Source organism: Dendrobates tinctorius, unplaced genomic scaffold (assembly GCF_039654945.1).
Source record: "Dendrobates tinctorius isolate UK_male_01 unplaced genomic scaffold, ASM3965494v1 ptg000014l, whole genome shotgun sequence".
Lineage (NCBI taxonomy): Eukaryota > Metazoa > Chordata > Amphibia > Anura > Dendrobatidae > Dendrobates > Dendrobates tinctorius.
The window spans coordinates 6027128-6045336 of NW_027361682.1; the positions used below are offsets into that span (position 1 = coordinate 6027128).

The 18209-nt window shown below is 44.1% G+C and overlaps 2 protein-coding genes across 4 annotated transcripts in view; one reads left to right on the forward strand and one right to left on the reverse strand.

Annotated features, from left to right (window-relative positions):
* The window catches only part of LOC141073662 (uncharacterized), a 91924-nt gene extending 84988 nt beyond the window's left edge, over nt 1-6936 (reverse strand). The window contains exons 1-2 of one of the 2 annotated variants that reach the window (XM_073561019.1): nt 6883-6932; nt 5236-5319 (exon numbers count right to left, since the gene is read on the reverse strand). The gene's annotated coding sequence lies outside the window, so the exon portion shown is untranslated. Of the gene's footprint in view, nt 1-5235; nt 5320-6882 lie in introns of both variants that reach the window. The other variant, XM_073561014.1, reaches the window with a different exon arrangement.
* Nucleotides 6937-7814: 878 nt separating this feature from the next.
* Nucleotides 7815-18209, forward strand: part of LOC141073734 (uncharacterized) — a 43142-nt gene continuing 32747 nt past the window's right edge. The window contains exons 1-3 of one of the 2 annotated variants that reach the window (XM_073561130.1): nt 7815-7935; nt 8019-8158; nt 16061-16151. In XM_073561130.1, the coding sequence (XP_073417231.1) occupies nt 7851-7935; nt 8019-8158; nt 16061-16151 (316 nt within the window). In that variant the 5' untranslated portion in view covers nt 7815-7850. Of the gene's footprint in view, nt 7936-8018; nt 8159-11018; nt 11575-16060; nt 16152-18209 lie in introns of those variants that run through there. The other variant, XM_073561141.1, reaches the window with a different exon arrangement.

The following is an 18209-nucleotide window of genomic DNA, read 5'->3' on the forward strand; positions in this document are numbered from 1 at the left end:
AGCTGGGACCAATGTAACAAGGCCTACCATAAGTAACACACTACGCCACCATGGACTCAGATCCTGCAGTGCCAGACGTGTCCCACTGCTTAAGCCTGTACATGTCTGGGCCCGTCTGAAGTTTGCTAGAGAGCATTTGGATGATCCAGAGGAGTTTTGGGAGAATGTCCTATGGTCTGATGAAACCAAACTGGAACTGTTTGGTAGAAACACAACTTGTCGTGTTTGGAGGAAAAAGAATACTGAGTTGCATCCATCAAACACCATACCTACTGTAAAGCATGGTGGTGGAAACATCATGCTTTGGGGCTGTTTCTCTGCAAAGGGGCCAGGACGACTGATCCGGGTACATGAAAGAATGAATGGGGCCATGTATCGTGAGATTTTGAGTGCAAACCTCCTTCCATCAGCAAGGGCATTGATGATGAAACGTGGCTGGGTCTTTCAACATGACAATGATCCAAAGCGCACCGCCAGGGCAACGAAGGAGTGGCTTCGTAATAAGCATTTCAAGGTCCTGGAGTGGCCTAGCCAGTCTCCAGATCTCAACCCTATAGAAAACCTTTGGAGGGAGTTGAAAGTCCGTGTTGCCAAGCGAAAAGCCAAAAACATCACTGCTCTAGAGGAGATCTGCATGGAGGAATGGGCCAACATACCAACAACAGTGTGTGGCAACCTTGTGAAGACTTACAGAAAATGTTTGTCCTCTGTCATTGCCAACAAAGGATATATCACAAAGTATTGAGATGAAATTTTGTTTCTGACCAAATACTTATTTTCCACCATAATATGCAAATAAAAGGAAAAAAAAACAGACAATGTGATTTTCTGGATTTTTTTTTCTCAGTTTGTCTCCCATAGTTGAGGTCTACCTATGATGTAAATTACAGACGCCTCTCATCTTTTTAAGTGGAGGAACTTGCACTATTGCTGACTGACTAAATACTTTTTTGCCCCACTGTATATATATATGCGGGCAGCGCACACATGCACAATCCTCAGGTTGTTTAACTTTCAACTGGTCAAAACATTTCTCTCAGTAGGCCAAGAAAGAAATGTGGCAGGAATAAAGTACACCTCATAGTAACTTATGTGTGAGGCAGAGGTGACAAGACCTGCCATCTCGTGCCCACATATAACAAAGTTGATGGAAACAGATGACTTCCACTATGATGATTGGTTACTGGCCGCCCGACCACACCCATTTCACAACTAGTCACACCCATGTCCACGCCCCAACCACACCCATTTAGCACTGTTGATCACACTGACTGGTACTGAGGGCACAGTGGCTGGTACTGTGGGCACACTGACTGGTACTGAGGAAAAGAAATAAAGAACAGAGAGAGAGAGAAAAAAGAAAAAAGAAAGAAAGGAGAGAGAAAGAAAGAACAGAAAGAATAAAGAAAGAGAGAAACAGAGAGAAAGGAAGAAAGAACAGAGAGAAAGAAAGAGGGGACAGAAAAAAGAACAGAGAAAAAAAGAAAGAGGGGAAAGAAAGAACAGAGAGGGGGAGAGAGAAAGAACAGAGAGAAAGAAAGAAAGAGGGGAAAGAAAGGGTAAAGAAAGAAAGAAAGAACAGAGAGGGAGAGAGAAAGAAGGAACAAAGAGAGAAAGAAAGAGAGAAAGAAAGAAAGAAAGAGAACAAAGAGAGAAAAAAAGAAAGTGGAAATAAAGAACAGAGAGGGAGAGAGAAAGAAAGAGAAAGAAAGAACAGAAAGGGAAAGAAAGAACAGAGAGAGAAAGAAAGAAAGACAAGGAAAGAGGAGAAAGAAAGATTCTATAAAGATACTATACCAGCCCGGCTCACATTGTAGTGCCCACCTGAGCTTCCTGGTGCAGGACATATCATAAACCACGCATATGGCCGACATCCCAGAGTCCAAGGAGATCCCGCTGTCCGCGCTGTCGGAAGAGGACATAGTGATGATCTGAACCATTCCCTGAAGTGCCTCCATGGTTCCGTCACAATCTCCGGTCAGCTTCCAGCACGTCACTTCCGATGGAATGTCACGTGCGAGCTTTCAAGTGCTCTTCGGTGCTCCACAGTATACTCCTGTGTCTGCGGGAAAAGTAGGCTCCCAGTCGGGGCAGACTCTCAAAATCTGGGACGGTTGGGAGGTATGAATGATCCACATCATACACCTTGTACACGTATGGCTCCGCACACCTCATACACACATGGTTCCACTTTGTATGCCTCGTACACATGGCTTCGCTCCGTACACCTCGCACACACACGGCTCCACTCTGTAAACCTCGTACACATGCGGCTCTGCTCCGTACACCTTATACACACGCGGCCACACTCTGTACACCTTGTACACACATGGCTCTGCTCTGTAAACCTTGTACACATGCAGCTTTGCTCCATACACCTCGTACACACGCGGCTCCGCTCCGTAAACACACGGCTCAGCTTTGTACACACAGGGCTCCGTACCGTACACCTCGCACACATGCGGCTTCGCTCCGTACACCTCCTACACACACACGGCTCCGCTTCGTACACCTCGCACACACACGCGGCTCCGCTCAGTACACCTCGCACAGACGCGGCTCCGCTCCGTAAACACACGGCTCAGCTCTGCACACACAGGGCTCCGTTCCATACACCTCGTACACATGCGGCACCGCTCCGTACACACACGCAGCTTCACTCCGTACACACATGCGGCTTTGCTCCGTACACACATGCGGCTTTGCTCCGTACACACATGCGGCTTTGCTCCGTACACACACGCGGCTTCGCTCCGTACACACACGCGGCTTTGCTCCGTACACCTCATACACACACGCTGCTCCGCTCAGTACGCGCGAGACGGAGTACAGAGTGAGGGGTCAGACCGGGTCATACACGGGAATCAAATAAGCAATGCAGTATACACGCACACCAGGGGGGTCAGACACACAGCCAGAATAACAGTATAGCTGACAGGGAATCCTAGTCTGGAGTGAGTATAAATACCCCTCCCAGATCCAAAGAGAGGCTGGCAAAAGTTAACCCTGTGAGAACAGGATATTAACCATGTCCTAACCATGACACACGGCTCCGCTCCATACACCGCTCACGCGCGCAGCTCTGCTCCGTACACCTCTCACACGGCAGCTCCGCGCCGTACACCTCGCACATTCGCGGCTCTGCTCCGTACACCTCGCATACATGCGGCTCTGCTCTGTACACCTCGCACACACACAGCTACATTCACCCTGTAAACCCCTCCTGACCCCACACATAATTCCCTCATCCAGCACCATGACAACCAGCACAGCAGTCCCACATACAATACATTGAGGGCTGTGTGCACAGGACCTGTGATGAGGTCACAGGAGGGGAGGAGTCAGGTGTCACATGATCCACTGAAGGGCCCCTGATCATGTAACCCCTGATTCCTCCCCTCCTGTGACCTCATCACAGGTCCTGTGTGCACAGAGCAGGGATTTATTAGTGAGGGGCTGGCGCTGTGGTGGTCGGTGGGTCTGGGAGGGGGAGGAAGGGGCCGGTACATGGGGGGGCGTGGCGCTATGGTGGCCGATTATAATGGGGCAATTTTCCTTGGGCTGGAGGACCCCCCAACACCACTGGGCCCTGGGCTACCGCCCAGATTGACCTCATTATAATCCAATACTGCATACACCAACGCCGGCCTTATGGCATGAGAATCTCGTTAACACAAAACTGAAAATAAAGATTAAAGAACAACCATAATACAGATTTCATCAACCAAGGTATCATTGTAATGGCGCTGGCCTGACACTGTGAGTAGGTTACTGGGCACAATCCTGCAGACAGGTTTCTTTTAAAAGTAGTTTTCAACCACATATGAGGTATTGGCATAATTATGAGAAATTGCGCAACAAATTGTACCATTCATTTTCTTCTATTACCCCTTTTGAAAATTAAATACTTGGGGCCAAAAAATGGTAATTTTCCATTTACCCAGCCTAATATTATACAGTCCTGTGAATCGCCTGACGCTTAAAAATGCTCAATGCACCCACACACGAGGTGTAGATTCTAAAATGGGGTCACTTGTGGGGATTTATGCTGTTTTGTCATGGGGCTTTTCAAATGGGACAAGGAATCCGCAATCTTAACAACAAAAATTGAGCTCCAAAATGTAGTTGGTTCCCCTTCTCTTCTGAGCCCTGCCGGGTGCCCAAACAAAAATTCCTTATGAGGTCTAGTTTCAAAAATGGGGTCACTTTTGTGGTTTTTCCACTGTTTAGTCACATCAGGAACTCTGCAAATGCGACATGGCGTCCGCTATCTATTCCAGCTTATTTTGTACTCCAAAAGTCAAATGGTGCTTCTACCTTTTGAGACCTGCTGTGCACCTAAAGAGTAGTTTTCCACCATATATGTGGTATCCACATAACTCAGCAGGCCTACGGAGTCCGTAAGCCAAACTTCCAACTTCTCAATTTCCCCAATTCCCGTCTCCACAGCACTGGTCACTACTGAGCATGTACATAAAGTGCAGCACAGATTCATCTAAACTAAAAGCCAAGATCCTTAGGTCAGGAACAGCACAGGCATTTATAGGACGTTTCATAACTTTCAAAAGTCTTATGAAAACCTTTACAGCACATCCTGCTTTGAACTACTGTACCCAATTTATTATATATTTTAGGAGTCGGAGTTGGTCAATTTCATTCCGACTCCACCAAAATGCACAACTGACTATACGGCTCTGACTCCACAGCCCTGATACTCAGGAGGAATCGCACAACAAATCAAATTTGCTCATGCACAGACTCTGGCGGCCATTTTCCCAAAGTCCACGGCAGTGAAAACAATGGCAATTGCGGGGACATCACCAACATTTTCTGAAAGCCCAGGGCCCACTGCAGCATTGCCCCACTCCTGCTGCCACTGCCCGCTTTCTGCCTCCAATGACCCTGTTCCACCACAGCTGACCTCCCTTCCCAGGTAAGCTAACAAAAAAAATGGGACTATAAGGCGCACCCCCATTTTATTTAAAAAAAAAAACAAAAACATTTCTTTCCTATTTTCCTCACCAAAATTTGGGGTGTGTCTCATAGTCTGCAAAATACAGTAACTATCTGGTTTTTAAGGGCATAAAAATTAAGTTTGAAATTTGCACTTTTTTCCAAAATTCCGATATTTTCACAAATAAAAGCAAAGATTATTGGCCTAAATTTACCATTAACATAAAGTACAATGTGTCACTGTCAGGGATTTTTTATATTCCAATTAGAAATCGTCCAGACCTGAATAAGTAAGATGCTTCTTTATTTGGTCATGCCGGCATGGAGAGAGAATGACGACCACACCAGGTGTGGGCCGTCCTCTGTCTAAAAAATAAAGATTACTATTATTCTTCAGAATATTTTACAAGAACAACAAACCTCATTCCTATGGAGCTTAGCAACTTACAGGAGTTCTTATAACTCCAATTGCATGTAAACTTCCAACTTACAGGAGCCAATCACAAACCCCAATTGGAAAAGTCCACAATCACAGTCCCCATTCAATTCCAAGAATAACATTCATACTGGATTAACAAGGTTACCGAATATAATGAAAATTATTACATGTTCTTACCTGTATTCAGATACAGACGATTCCCAGAGATTCTTAGACTATACGAAATCCGTCACTTTCCCTCAGACCGGGATAACTGATTAATGCCCCTGGTGACGCCTAATGTCAAGGCGGAGGACTTACTTAAGGAGTCCCAGACTCCCCCGTGCACGGTTTACAGTACTCACCGGTGAGGGAAAGGTGTTGGATTCCCGGCCAATGCACCAAATGTCAGGGATTTTTTATGTTCCAATTAGAAATCGTCCAGACCTGAATAAGTAAGATGCTTCTTTATTTGGTCATGCCGGCATGGAGGGAGAATGCTGGCCACACCAGGTGTGGGCCGTCCTTTGTCTAACTTCAATACATATTCTTGGAGTTTAAATAGCAAAGCCGAAAGGGTGTTGAAACATATTGCGTTTGCAGAAATGGCACATACAATTTGCTTAGCTGTTAGCTATCCTTATCTGCGCTACCAGAGAAGTCACGCAAGACAAGGAAAACCAGCTAACGTTCACAAAAAGTAACACCCAAAGGTAACAACCATATATTCACAATACCTAAGCTAAAAAGAGTTTCAAAGTCTAGGCAAAATAACTGGCTTATGCAATCATGTGTATATACTGTGTATATATATCTACTCACACATATACACATATGTATATAGATATATATGCACACACATAAAAGGACTTTATTACAATTATTCTAACAGTCACCAAAACTATCTCAGAATCAATGGGCTCCATTGAAGCGTTCCAGAGTTATTACCGCATAAGTGACAGTGGTCAGAATTGTAAAATTTGGCCCGGTCATGATGGTGAAATGAGGCTGGGGGTGAAGGGGGTAACAGCCTTGTTGTCTACAGTATATACCTATTATACCTGTATTTCTTCTCCTGCTTTGCTATGTTCTGAAGTGCGGCCCTCACTCCTCTCTGACACCGTGACTTACTCCGCGCTGACAGAATCTGATCTATTGTACATATATTGTGTATGGCCGTCACCTTTATATCCAGTCTCTGTATCATGGAAATTCCCCTTATTTGATGTCTCCACAGACTTCTAGATTTATCAGGTGAATTAATAAACACTTATTATTCTGTAAAGCGACAATCTATTCTGTCTCGTTCCCTGTAGGATTTATACATTTAGGACTTGTGTGAGAATCTGATGGCGTTTTAAGTCAAATTAATCCAGAAATATGGAAAATTCTAAGGAGTTCCCGACGTTTCAGGCTCCGCTGTATATTCTAGAGGTCAGAGAGCCCCCGCCCTTCAGCCCATTAGGGTTTAGTACTGTTCACCCATCACACACTCCCTGCCCCCTCATTACCTGTCACCAGCGCAGACTCTTCTCTTATATAGTGTCCCAACCTACACTTCCTGCAAAATGGAGCCTGGCTCCTCCCCTCCATGGGACTGATCACATGACTGTGACATCATCACAGGTCCTGTGCGCACAGAACAGCCATATATGTGGTGTGCGGCTCTGCAGGTGGAGGTAGGTGCTGGAGATTCCCCATTACTGGGCACAGGAGACATTAACCCCCTCAGTGCTGAGCCTGGGATAAATCTCTGTGTGTGCCTATAATGGGACTGTGTGTTATACCGGGGGCAGGACGGGGCCATGACTGGATGTAGTGATCATGTGAAGCCGGTAACAGCTCCGGAGATTTCTTACATGGGATCTTTATGATGTTACATCGTCATCTTCTCCCCATTCAGGTCCCTACAATATCGGATCCTCTCAGTGGAGATCTTCTATATAAGAGAATTCTCCTGAGTGACCCTACAAGGATGGATAGGGACAGGGACAAGATGGCGGAGAGGATATTACACCTCACCCTAGAGATCCTCTTCCGGTTTACTGGAGAGGTGAGAGATTCTGATGACGTCACATTACATCATTCTTATCTATGGGAATAACAGACAGAACTGGAGAGGTGAGGACTCTGGAAATGTCTGTAGTGAGGTTTATTAATGTGTCTCTCCATAACCAGGATTACACAGTAGTGAAGAAGACCTCTAGGGAGCGCTGTCAGGCCCCTGTGTCTGAGGGATGGGGAAGACCCCTGAGCCCAATCACGGGGCCTCCACCTCACCCCCTGATACATGAGGACATCAATGACCAGAAGATCCTAGAACTCACCTACAAGATGATTGAGCTGCTGACTGGAGAGGTGACACTGCTGGGAATGCTGGGACATTATACAGTAACTCTATGGAGGGATCGGGGGGTGATGGTATCATTGTATGTGTCAGGTTCCTATAAGGTGTCAGGATGTCACCATCTATTTCTCCATGGAGGAGTGGGAGTATTTAGAAGGACACAAAGATCTGTACAAGGACGTCATGATGGAGGTTCCCCAGCCCCTCACATCACCAGGTAATAGACAGGACTAAATACACACAGCATATAATTATCTGTATGTAAGGAATGAATTCAGATCCTGTATGTGTTTCCTACAGACCCATACAATAAGAGGATAACACCAGAGAGATGTCCCCTTCCTCTTCTACCACAGGACTGTAAACAAGAAATTCACAATGTTTCTCAGGATCATCTGGTAGATGGTGTAACAAAGTTACTCATTTGGGAGCAGGATCAGGTATTACAGGAATTGTTTCTATTTAAAAGTCCAGCTGGTTTACTTCACTCCTCATAAACCACATTACAGGAAAACTTAAATACAGCCCTTGTCCGGCACAAAGTGAAACATAAAGTAAAAACTCCATACAATAGTCCAGCTTCTTAGTCTCTTGGCAAAGGGACACAATCGTGGAGGCCTGCACACCTCCACACAGAGACCATGTGTGAGACAAACCGGCCCCATTTTAGAATATGAAAAACACCCAAGGGTGGAGATATGGTGAGCAGCTGTCCAGCCCAACTCTTCAGTTGTTCACATTAAGCCTGGCCCTGTCATGGCCTATTAACCCCTCTTAGTACTTTTTATACTAGAGCATTACTCCACATTTACATCACAGAGGACATTCACCTCTGTGATACATATCTCCCATCCGCTATGTGTCCGGCAGCCAACTTAGGGTGTGTGCACATGCTGCAGATTCTGCTGTGGATTGATCAGCGCGGATTTTGCAAAATCCACAGGTCAAAAGACCTGCGGATTAGCCTGCAGTTTTTCCCTGCGGTTTATCATCTCTACAATGGAGGAGATGGTAAACCGCTGCGGAATCCGCAGAAAGAATTGATGTCAATAATATATTAGAAACCGCAGAAAATCCACGCGGAAAAATCCGCACCGTCTGCACAGCGGTTTTTGATTTCCATAGGTTTTAATGGTACTGTACACCGCAGCAGAAACTGCTGCGGATCCGCAGGGCCAAATCCGCTGCGATCTGCAGCAGAAGCCGCAGCGTGTGCACACATCCTTACAATGGAGAGAAAGTGTCATGAAAAATCCCCTACAGTGTGTAGAAACTGTGAAGGTTTTGTCTTCAGTTTTGTTTTATACACCACAATTATACACCTAATAGACAATTTATTAGATACATCTGCTCTTTCCCAATTGGAGGTTCAATGTGTGGAAATTAGTCAGCAGCCCTTTCTCATCTGTAACTTATTAGACACATGACCGTGCAGTATGAAATGATCAGTTTTCAGAATGTGAAGATTAAGCAATCTTAACTACTTCACACAAGGTCATCACTGCTAGATTATGGAGTTCTTAGGGTACCGACACACTTGGCGACGCACCAGCGATCCCGACAACGATATGACCTAGTAGGGATCGCTGGTGCGTCGCTACGTGGTCGGCGACGCAACAGCGATCTCACTAACGATCTCGTTATGTGAGATGGGGCCTTTACTTTCAATGTTGTCAGGAGTATACTGATAATATTGTGATAAAAGAAAAACTTCCAGTGTTATTAGTTCTTATAGATATAAGAAACTCCTCAACCTAGATATCAAAAATTGTTCTGAGAATAGGTAGTGTTTGTACAGTCATTCCAATTGCAGATAGAATCATAGAATCGTAGAGTTGGAAGGGACCTCCTGGGCCATCTGGTCCAACCCCCTGCTGAAAGCAGGATTCGCTATATCATCCCAGTCAGATGTCTCTCCAGCCTCTGTTTGAAGACTTCCATTGAAGGAGAACTCACTACTTCTCGTGGTAGCCTGTTCCACTCATTGATCACTCTAACTGTCAAAATGTTTTTTCTAATATCTAATCTGTGTCTCCTCCCATTCAGTTTCATCCCATTGCTTCTAGTCTTTCCTTGTGCAAATGAGAATAAAGATGATCCTTCTACAATGTGACAGCCCTTTAGATATTTGTAGACAGCTATTAAGTCTCCTCTCAGTCTTCTCTTTTGCAAACTAAACATTCCCAAATCCTGCAACCTTTCCTCATAAGACAGGGTTTGCAGACCGGTCACCATTCTGGTCGCTCTTTTCTGAACTTGCTCCAGTTTGTTGATGTCTTTTTTAAAATGTGGTGCCCAAAACTGGACAGTATTCCAGATGAGGTCTGACCAAAGAGGAGTAGAGGGCAATAATGACTTCACGTGATCTAGACTGTATGCTTCTGTTAATACATCCTAGAATTGCATTTGCCTTTTTTGCTGCTGCATCACACTGTTGACTCATATTCAGATTGTGATCTATTAGTATACCCAAGTCTTTTTCACATGTGCTGTTGCTTAGCCCTATTCCTCCCATTCTGTATATGCTTTTTTCATTTTTATTGCCCAGATGTAGTACTTTGCATTTATCCCTGTTAAAAGCCTATCTTTTTGAATCCTCTCTCTTCTCTAGTATTAGCTATCCCTCCTAGCTTTGTGTCATCAGCAAATTTAATCAGTTTACCCTCAATTCCTTCATCTAAATCGGGCATTTACGACCACTCTTTGGGTCCGATCACTAAGCCAGTTAAGAATCCACCTAACAGTTGCCTTGTCCATTCCATACTTAGTCATTTTTTCAATAAGGATTGTATGAGAGACTTTGTCAAATGCTTTGCTGAAGTCAAGATATACTATATCTACAGCATTTCCTTGATCCACCCAATCAGTGATTCCGTCATAGATGGAAATTAAGTTAGTCTGACATGACTTATTAGTTACAAACCCATGCTGACTCTGTTTAATCACTTCATTCTTATCCAGGTACTGACATACAAGTTGTTTAATAATTTGTTCAAAGATCTTTCCTGGTATAGAAGTCAGACTCACCGGCCTATAGTTGCCTGGGTCCACCTTCTTCCCCTTTTTGAAAATAGGAACAACATTTGCTCTTCTCCAGTCTTCTGGGACTTCTCCTGTTCTCCAAGAATTTTCAAAGATTATGGAGAGGGGTTCAAAAATTTCTTCTGCTATCTCCTTCAGTACTCTGGGGTGTAATTCATCTGGACCTGGAGACTTGAATTCTTTTAGGTTAGGTAAGTGTTTCCTCACTATATTTCTGTTTATAGATATCCTGGATTTTTCTATTCCATTAATAGGACAGTAAAGAACAGCTGATGTTACATTTCCTTTCTGAGAGAAAACAGATGCAAAATAGGAATTTAAAAGTTCGGCCTTCTCAACATCCTGTGAGGCTCTGAGCCATGTTCCTGTTCTGTTTGACTTTGCCCTTACTTTTGCCCTTATCAAAGATGGAGTAAGTAGCTTCACAAAGGGCCATCTTGTTCCTGTTTGACTTTGCCCTTACTTTTGCCCTTATCAAAGATGGAGTAAGTAGCTTCACAAGGGGCCATCTTGTTCCTGTTTGACTATTCCTGTTTCCTGCCTGCTGTGTACAAAAGGGACTCAGCACATTATACCTGTGCTTGTGTATCTGGATCTTCACCTGCTGCCAAGCTTGGAGAACTCGCATTGTGCCTGCTTCTTCTATACCTCGGGATTCCCCGTTTGTTACTTACCTGCTGTCCTGCCTGACCGCCTCTCCTGTCCGGATCTGCTCTGCTTCATTCATCTCTGCGGCCTGCTCTCCGCTTGAAGCCTGGTCCAGGCTGAGGACTTTAGGACTGTGTGCTCCCGGACCTCAGACTCTCGCCAGTTGGTTCGTACAGACTCTACCTGTTGCCAGAACTTATATCTGCTTACCGTGTAATACTGAAGCCTGCTTCCTGCAATACCCCTGAACTATCTTTGCATAGTATTGTGACCTGTTGCTACAATACAATACTGAACCTTTGAACATATACTGTGTCTGTCTTCTCTGACCCATGCTACCGAGTTCCATAGAACCTATAGTACCAATTTGACACATCCAGTCTTACCATTTCATCATTTTCATCCTGTAAAAATCCTATAGCATCTTTGACTTTTCTTTTACTTTTGACATATCCCCAAAATCCTTTTTTATTGCTTTTGACGTCTCTTGCAAGCCTCAATTCATTGTCAGCTTTAGATAATCTGATTTGTGCCCTGCAAGTTCTGCAGACAGCATTATATTCTTCTTTAGATATGCCTCCCTCTTTCCATTTTATAAACATTTCTTTCTTCCTTTTTAGCATGTGCTTAAGTTCTCTGTTCATCCACCCTGGTTTCCTTAAATGCTTCCTATTCTTCCCTCTTTTCGGAATTTCTTTCAATTGTGCTTTGAGAATTTCATTTTTCAAGATTTCCCATCCTTCCTGGACATTTTTGTCCTTAAGGATATCCAACCATTGGATCCCTCCAATTCTCTTTCTGAATCCCTTAAAATCTGCCTTTCTGAAATCTAACCTTGACGTCTGAGTCTTCACAGGTCTTCCTCCTCTAGTTATCCAAAATTCTAAAATAGCATGGTTGCTACCTCCTAGGGTCCCAGCCACTTTTACCTCCTCAACCATTTCCTCCCTGTGTATAAGGATTAGATCCAAGGTAACAGTTCCCCTTGTTTTCTCCCCTACCTTTTGGAAGATAAAGTTGTCAGCAAGAGAGGATAAGAATTTCCTTGACCTGTTAGTTTTGCCTGAGAGAGATTCCCAACAAATGTCTGGATAGTTGAAATCTCCCATGACAACTATGTCATATTTTTTGGAGAACTTGGCCATTTGATGCATAAAGAGTTCATCCATATCTTCAGCTTGCACAGGCGGCCTTTAGTAAATGCCTACAATGGTGTCCTTTCCATTGTTCTGTCCTTGTATTCTTACCCAAACAGTTTCCACAGAACTCCCAGTCTCTACAGAACTCCCAGTCTCTGAAGCTCCAATCTCTGTGCAGATATACGCGTTTCTAACATACAATGCGACACCTCCTCCTCGTTTATCAAGTCTGTTTCTTGCAAATAAGTTGTATCCTTCTAGTCTTGTATTCCAATCATGTGTATTGTCCCACCAAGTTTCAGTGATTCCAATGACATCATATTTCTTTTCCTGTGTTAGTAGTTCCAATTCTCCTTGTTTGTTGCCCATGCTTTGTGCATTAGTATAGAAACATTTTAGCTTGTGATTGGTTTCTCTTTCTCCAATATTTTTATTATTTAGATTCTTTTGTCTTTGTTCTTCCTTTCCACTTCTAATAGCAGAGTTCTCAATAGCATTTGTCAGGTGTATGGCTTTTTCTGGTCTTTTGCTTCCCTTCCCATGTTGTTCTAGTTTAAAGCTCTCCTTACAAGTGTAGCAAGGCGACTTCCAAATACTTGTTTTCCAGTCTTCGTAAGGTGCACCCCATCTCTAGATGAATACTAATGTGTCCAGATGCACTCACTGTTGCTTAGCACAATTGGGCTTTTGCAGCAGACAGCCAATTCTAGTGCCATTGCTCTCAAACGGTAAGAAAAAACTTCACTTGGCAAAAGAAAGCCGCAGTTATTTCATAGAGCAGTGGAAAACAATCTGCTCAAATAAGATTTCTGTTGCACATTGCTGATGGAGTGTTCAGAATTTCATGCAACCAGCAGGAATCCATGTTCCCTTCTTGTCAGGTGTTAACATTTCTGGCTGGTGGAGGTGGATTAATGGCGTGGATAATATTGTCTAAGCGCATCATGGGTCCTTTGAAACCTGCGGATGGATGTTTGGATACTAGATCTTACCTGAGTATTGTTTCCGACCAAATTCATCTCTTCATGTCAGCTGTTGACTCTGCAGTTTAAGTACAATCACCCAAGTTACAAGAGTCATGTAGTCATGGATTTCTTACAGTATAAGGTGTCACGCTCGCGCCTTGGCGCGAGCCGGGGGTTGCGTCCCCACTGTGCCACAAACCAGACTACCCTGGAAGGGGCGTGACTATGACAGCTACCTTGGTCTTCGCTGGAGCCTCTGATGGTGAGGTCAGGCTTGTGCGGCAGGTAGCTGCCGGGTGCCACTCCAGTGTGGTGTCTGGCTGTGGCTGCTGATCCCACTCGGGGTCAAAGCACTTGGACAGGTGTGACTGGCAGGCAGGTAGGCACAGCAGGCACGGCTTGAGACACAGGGCAAGCAGGCACGGCTTAAGACACAGGGCAAGCAGGCACAGCTTGAGACACATGGCAAGCAGGCACGGCTTGAGACACATGGCAAGCAGGCAAGGCTGAAGACACAGGGCAAGCAGGCACGGCTTGAGACACAGGGCAAGCAGGCACGGCTTGAGACACAGGGCAAGCAGGCACGGCTTGAGACACAGGGCAAGCAGGCACGGCTTGAGACACAGGGCAAGCAGGCACGGCTTGAGACACAGGGCAAGCAGGCACGGCTTGAGACACAGGTCAGGCTGGCACGGGAGAGACACAGGTCAGGCTGGCACGGGAGAGACACAGGTCAGGCTGGCACGGGAGAGACACAGGGCAAGCTGGAGTGGTATATGAAGGAACAGGTAGAGACCTGTTCACACAGCGGGTGGGAAAGTCCTAGATGCATATGGGTTCTAGAACCGCTCAACTGTGGCCTTTAGGAGGCTGAAACTGTCCCAATCATTAGGTGCAGCAAGCACAACATGGCCTGTTTCAGCCTCTGACTCCATCGTCCTTCACCGACCTTCCTCTCTCTCTTGGGAAAGCAGAGATGACTCCTCTCCCTCCTCGCGCCTGCTCCTGCTTCGATACTGCCTCTAAGGCTCCCAGAGTATTGGGCATGTGAAGATGAGCCAAGGCTCCTGCCATAACCTGGACAGTAACTGACCATTGCGCCAGCTTGGCCATCCTCCTATGCTCCACCGATGGAATAGGTTTTGTACCCCTAAACTGATTGGCCTCCATGTTTCTTTCCCTGGCCCTCTCTAGTTCCCACATATGTACAGCAGTGGGTGTACACAGGCATCCCGCGCTGTGAGGTTAGAAAACAAAAGCTCAGGAAGCTGCCTGATCTGGGAGAGTAGACTGTAAACAAACTGGGTGCAAGAAATGAAGTGAAATTCAGGAGAAACTAAAGGTAGAACCCAAAAACATAAATTATAGGGCTGTCATATATTATAATACAGTACAGATTAGCTTAAAAAAAAATTGGATTTTGAGGACAGACAACCTCTTTGATCATGTTCCGTGCATACTTTATGGCTGATGACAATCGTCAATTAAGTGCTAAAAGTACCTATATATCTTTAAATTCAGATCTCTCATACTCCCATAGGGAACGATTGCGATCGTAATGTTAAGACAGGGAGTTGAGAAAAGGGTATTATCACACAATTTTGAAAACAAACTAAAGGTAGAATATTCTAAAACCTTACTGTTATTTTTTCCCTAAAATCCGTAAATGTATAGATAATCCGTCTGTATGTCCTGTAATTGCGGGACAGGGTTCAGTTACTTCTATCCCGATATTTAGACTGGTTGTTACACCCATTGGTTAAGAAAACACCCTTGTATATACAGGATGCGGGAATTTTGTTACAAGTATTGAACCAGCTTGATTGGCAAGAAGGATTCCAGCTGGCAACGATCGATATTGAGAGCCCGTACACCCACATTCCACAGGGTGCCAGTATACCGGCTGAAAGACATCGATTGAAGAATAATAATACCAAGGATTGACTATTACAACTTACACTATATGTAAATCCTTATGCTTTGCTTTAGGACATAATTCTTTTCAATTTGCGGACCACTGGTATACCAAGCAGCTAGTACTGCAATGGGTACCCCAATGGTCCCAATATTTGCAAATATATCTTTGTGGTATTTTGAAACTTGACCATATAACCTTGGAATAAAAAAGTACAATAAAATAATGCGCCAGTGCTGAGTGCCACTCATTTTTTTTCTACTTTTTTAATTTTTTTAAAATATCGCTGCACAGTTGAGCACCACCACGTCTGGAATTCTCTTTCAACCAGCATTGTATACTGCAGTGGTATATACTTGCAGCATTGCTGATCTGCTTATTTTTATAATTGAATGTAAGGCTGATCATAGACATTAGATGTTGTCTGGATCACCTCACAATTTTCTAGTTATGGAGACTACTGGCTAGAATTAGGAGCCAAAAGGTTGGATTTATTTGGAAAACCTGCAGCTATGTGATAACTAATGCTGTAATGTCATTTTTGGTCATCATGGTAATTGCTCTTTGTAGTTTTTCTAAATCATTCCACAAGACGTCTCCATCTTTCTTTGACTTGTACCATTTTTCTTTCAGGGTAAAGATCTGCCCCATATTAATACTACAGAGACATATATGAGGGGTGATGAGCGGTGTAAGGAGGAGATTCCTACAGAGAACTGCACAGGTGAGTAGTGACCACTAAATGCAGAGAAGTCACAGGTTCTAATATGTCACTGGCTTGTAGAATTACTTTATATGTTAAATGTTTTATACAAAGCTTTACTTGTGGATTTTACATGTAAAGATTTAATGTTTAAAAATAAAAAACATATTTTGACGCTGTTTTTGCCATAATCGCGTCTAAGCTGCTGTAGAGGAGATCTTTCTGTATTCACAGTCTTGTCCATCACAGGACACTGCGATCAGTGGATGCCTCTAAATATTCATTTGAAGATTTAGTGTTAGGAACCTCTGATACAGAACAATATAGAAGAAAATAGAGGACATGGGTGCTGCGGCTAATGATCGTCCAAAGATTAACACATGCAGTCATTAACCCCTTTACCCCCAATATCTAAATTTTTACCACCAAAATTTTGTTTTAGCCAAAATGTTATATTTTCACACAAGAAGTGGGTAAAAATGGCACCATAATTTGTCCCACAATTTCTACTGAACATGGCAACACCCCATATGTGGCTGTACAGTACTACTTAGTCATGCGGAGAGACTCTGGAGGAACTGAGCATTATTTGCCTATTCAAATGAATGGGTCTGTGCACATGTCAGTGTGTTTCCACAGACCATATGTCCGTGGGAAAAACACGCTGACATGTCCGATTTTTAATTTCAGCACGGGCCACAAAACGTCCTGCAGACGTGCATATGCATAACCCACATGGATGTCATCCATGTGACATGCATCGGTGTCGGGGAAGAAGCGTTACAGTAAGCGCTGTTCCCCGGCATTGGGTGCTGAACACGGCTCTCATCATTCTCCCCTGCTCTGAAGCAATCGGTGCGAGCACTGGAGAATGATGAGTTACATTTAAGCGATAAAAGAGACAGCAGGTGGTGGTTGATGGGACTATTACTCTCATCAGCCTACCCCTGCTGCTGCTAATAACAGTGACAGCAGGAGCGGCTGATGGGGGTATTCATCAGCCGCCGCCTGCGCTATAAATAAGTAAATGAATGAAAAAACGGCATGGGTTCCCCTGTGTTTTCTATTACCAGCCAGGCAAAACTCACAGCTGAGGGTTGCAATCCTCAGCTGTCATCTTTAGCAAGCCTGGTTATCAAGAATAGAGTGGTCCCCACGCTGTTTTTTTAAAAAATTATTTAAATAACTGTTTTAAAACCAGCGTGGGGTCCCCCCATTTTTGACAACCAGGCTTGCTAAAGCTCATAGCTGGGGGCTAGTATTCTCAGGCTGGTAAGGGGCCTTGGATATTTACCCACCCAGCCTAAAAATAGCAGCCCGCAGCTGCCCAGAAAAGGTGCACCAATTCTGGCGCTTTGCACAGCTCTTCCCACTTGCCCTGCAGCGGTGGCAAGTGGGGTTCATATTTGTGGGGTTGATGTCACCTTTGTGTTGTCAGGTGATATCAAGCCCTGAGATTAGTAATGGAGAGGCGTCAATAAGATGCCCCCATTACTAACCCCATAGTCACATTGTATAAAAACACACACACACCAAGAATAAAGTCCTTTAATTGAAAAAAAATGACACAGACTCCTTTAATACTCTTAATTAAACCATACTTAGTAACATAGTAACATACAGTGCCTTGCAAAAGTATTTGGCACCCTGGAACTTTTCAACCTTTTCCCACATATCATGCTTCAAACATAAAGATACCAAATGTAAATTTTTGGTGAAGAATCAACAACAAGTGGAACACAATTGTGAAGTTGAACGAAATTTATTGGTTATTTTAAATTTTTGTGGAAATTCAAAAACTGAAAAGTGGGGTGTGCAATATTATTCGGCCCCTTTACTTTCAAACTCACTCCAGAAGTTCATTGTGGATCTCTGAATGATCCAAGGTTGTCCTAAATGACTAATGATGATAAATATAATCCACCTGTGTGTAATCAAGTCTCCGTATAAATACACCTGCTCTGTGATAGTCTCACGGTTCTGTTTGATGCACAGAGAGCATCATGAAGACCAAGGAACACAACAGGCAGGTCCGTGATACATTTGGTATCTTTATGTTTGAAGCATGATATGTGGGAA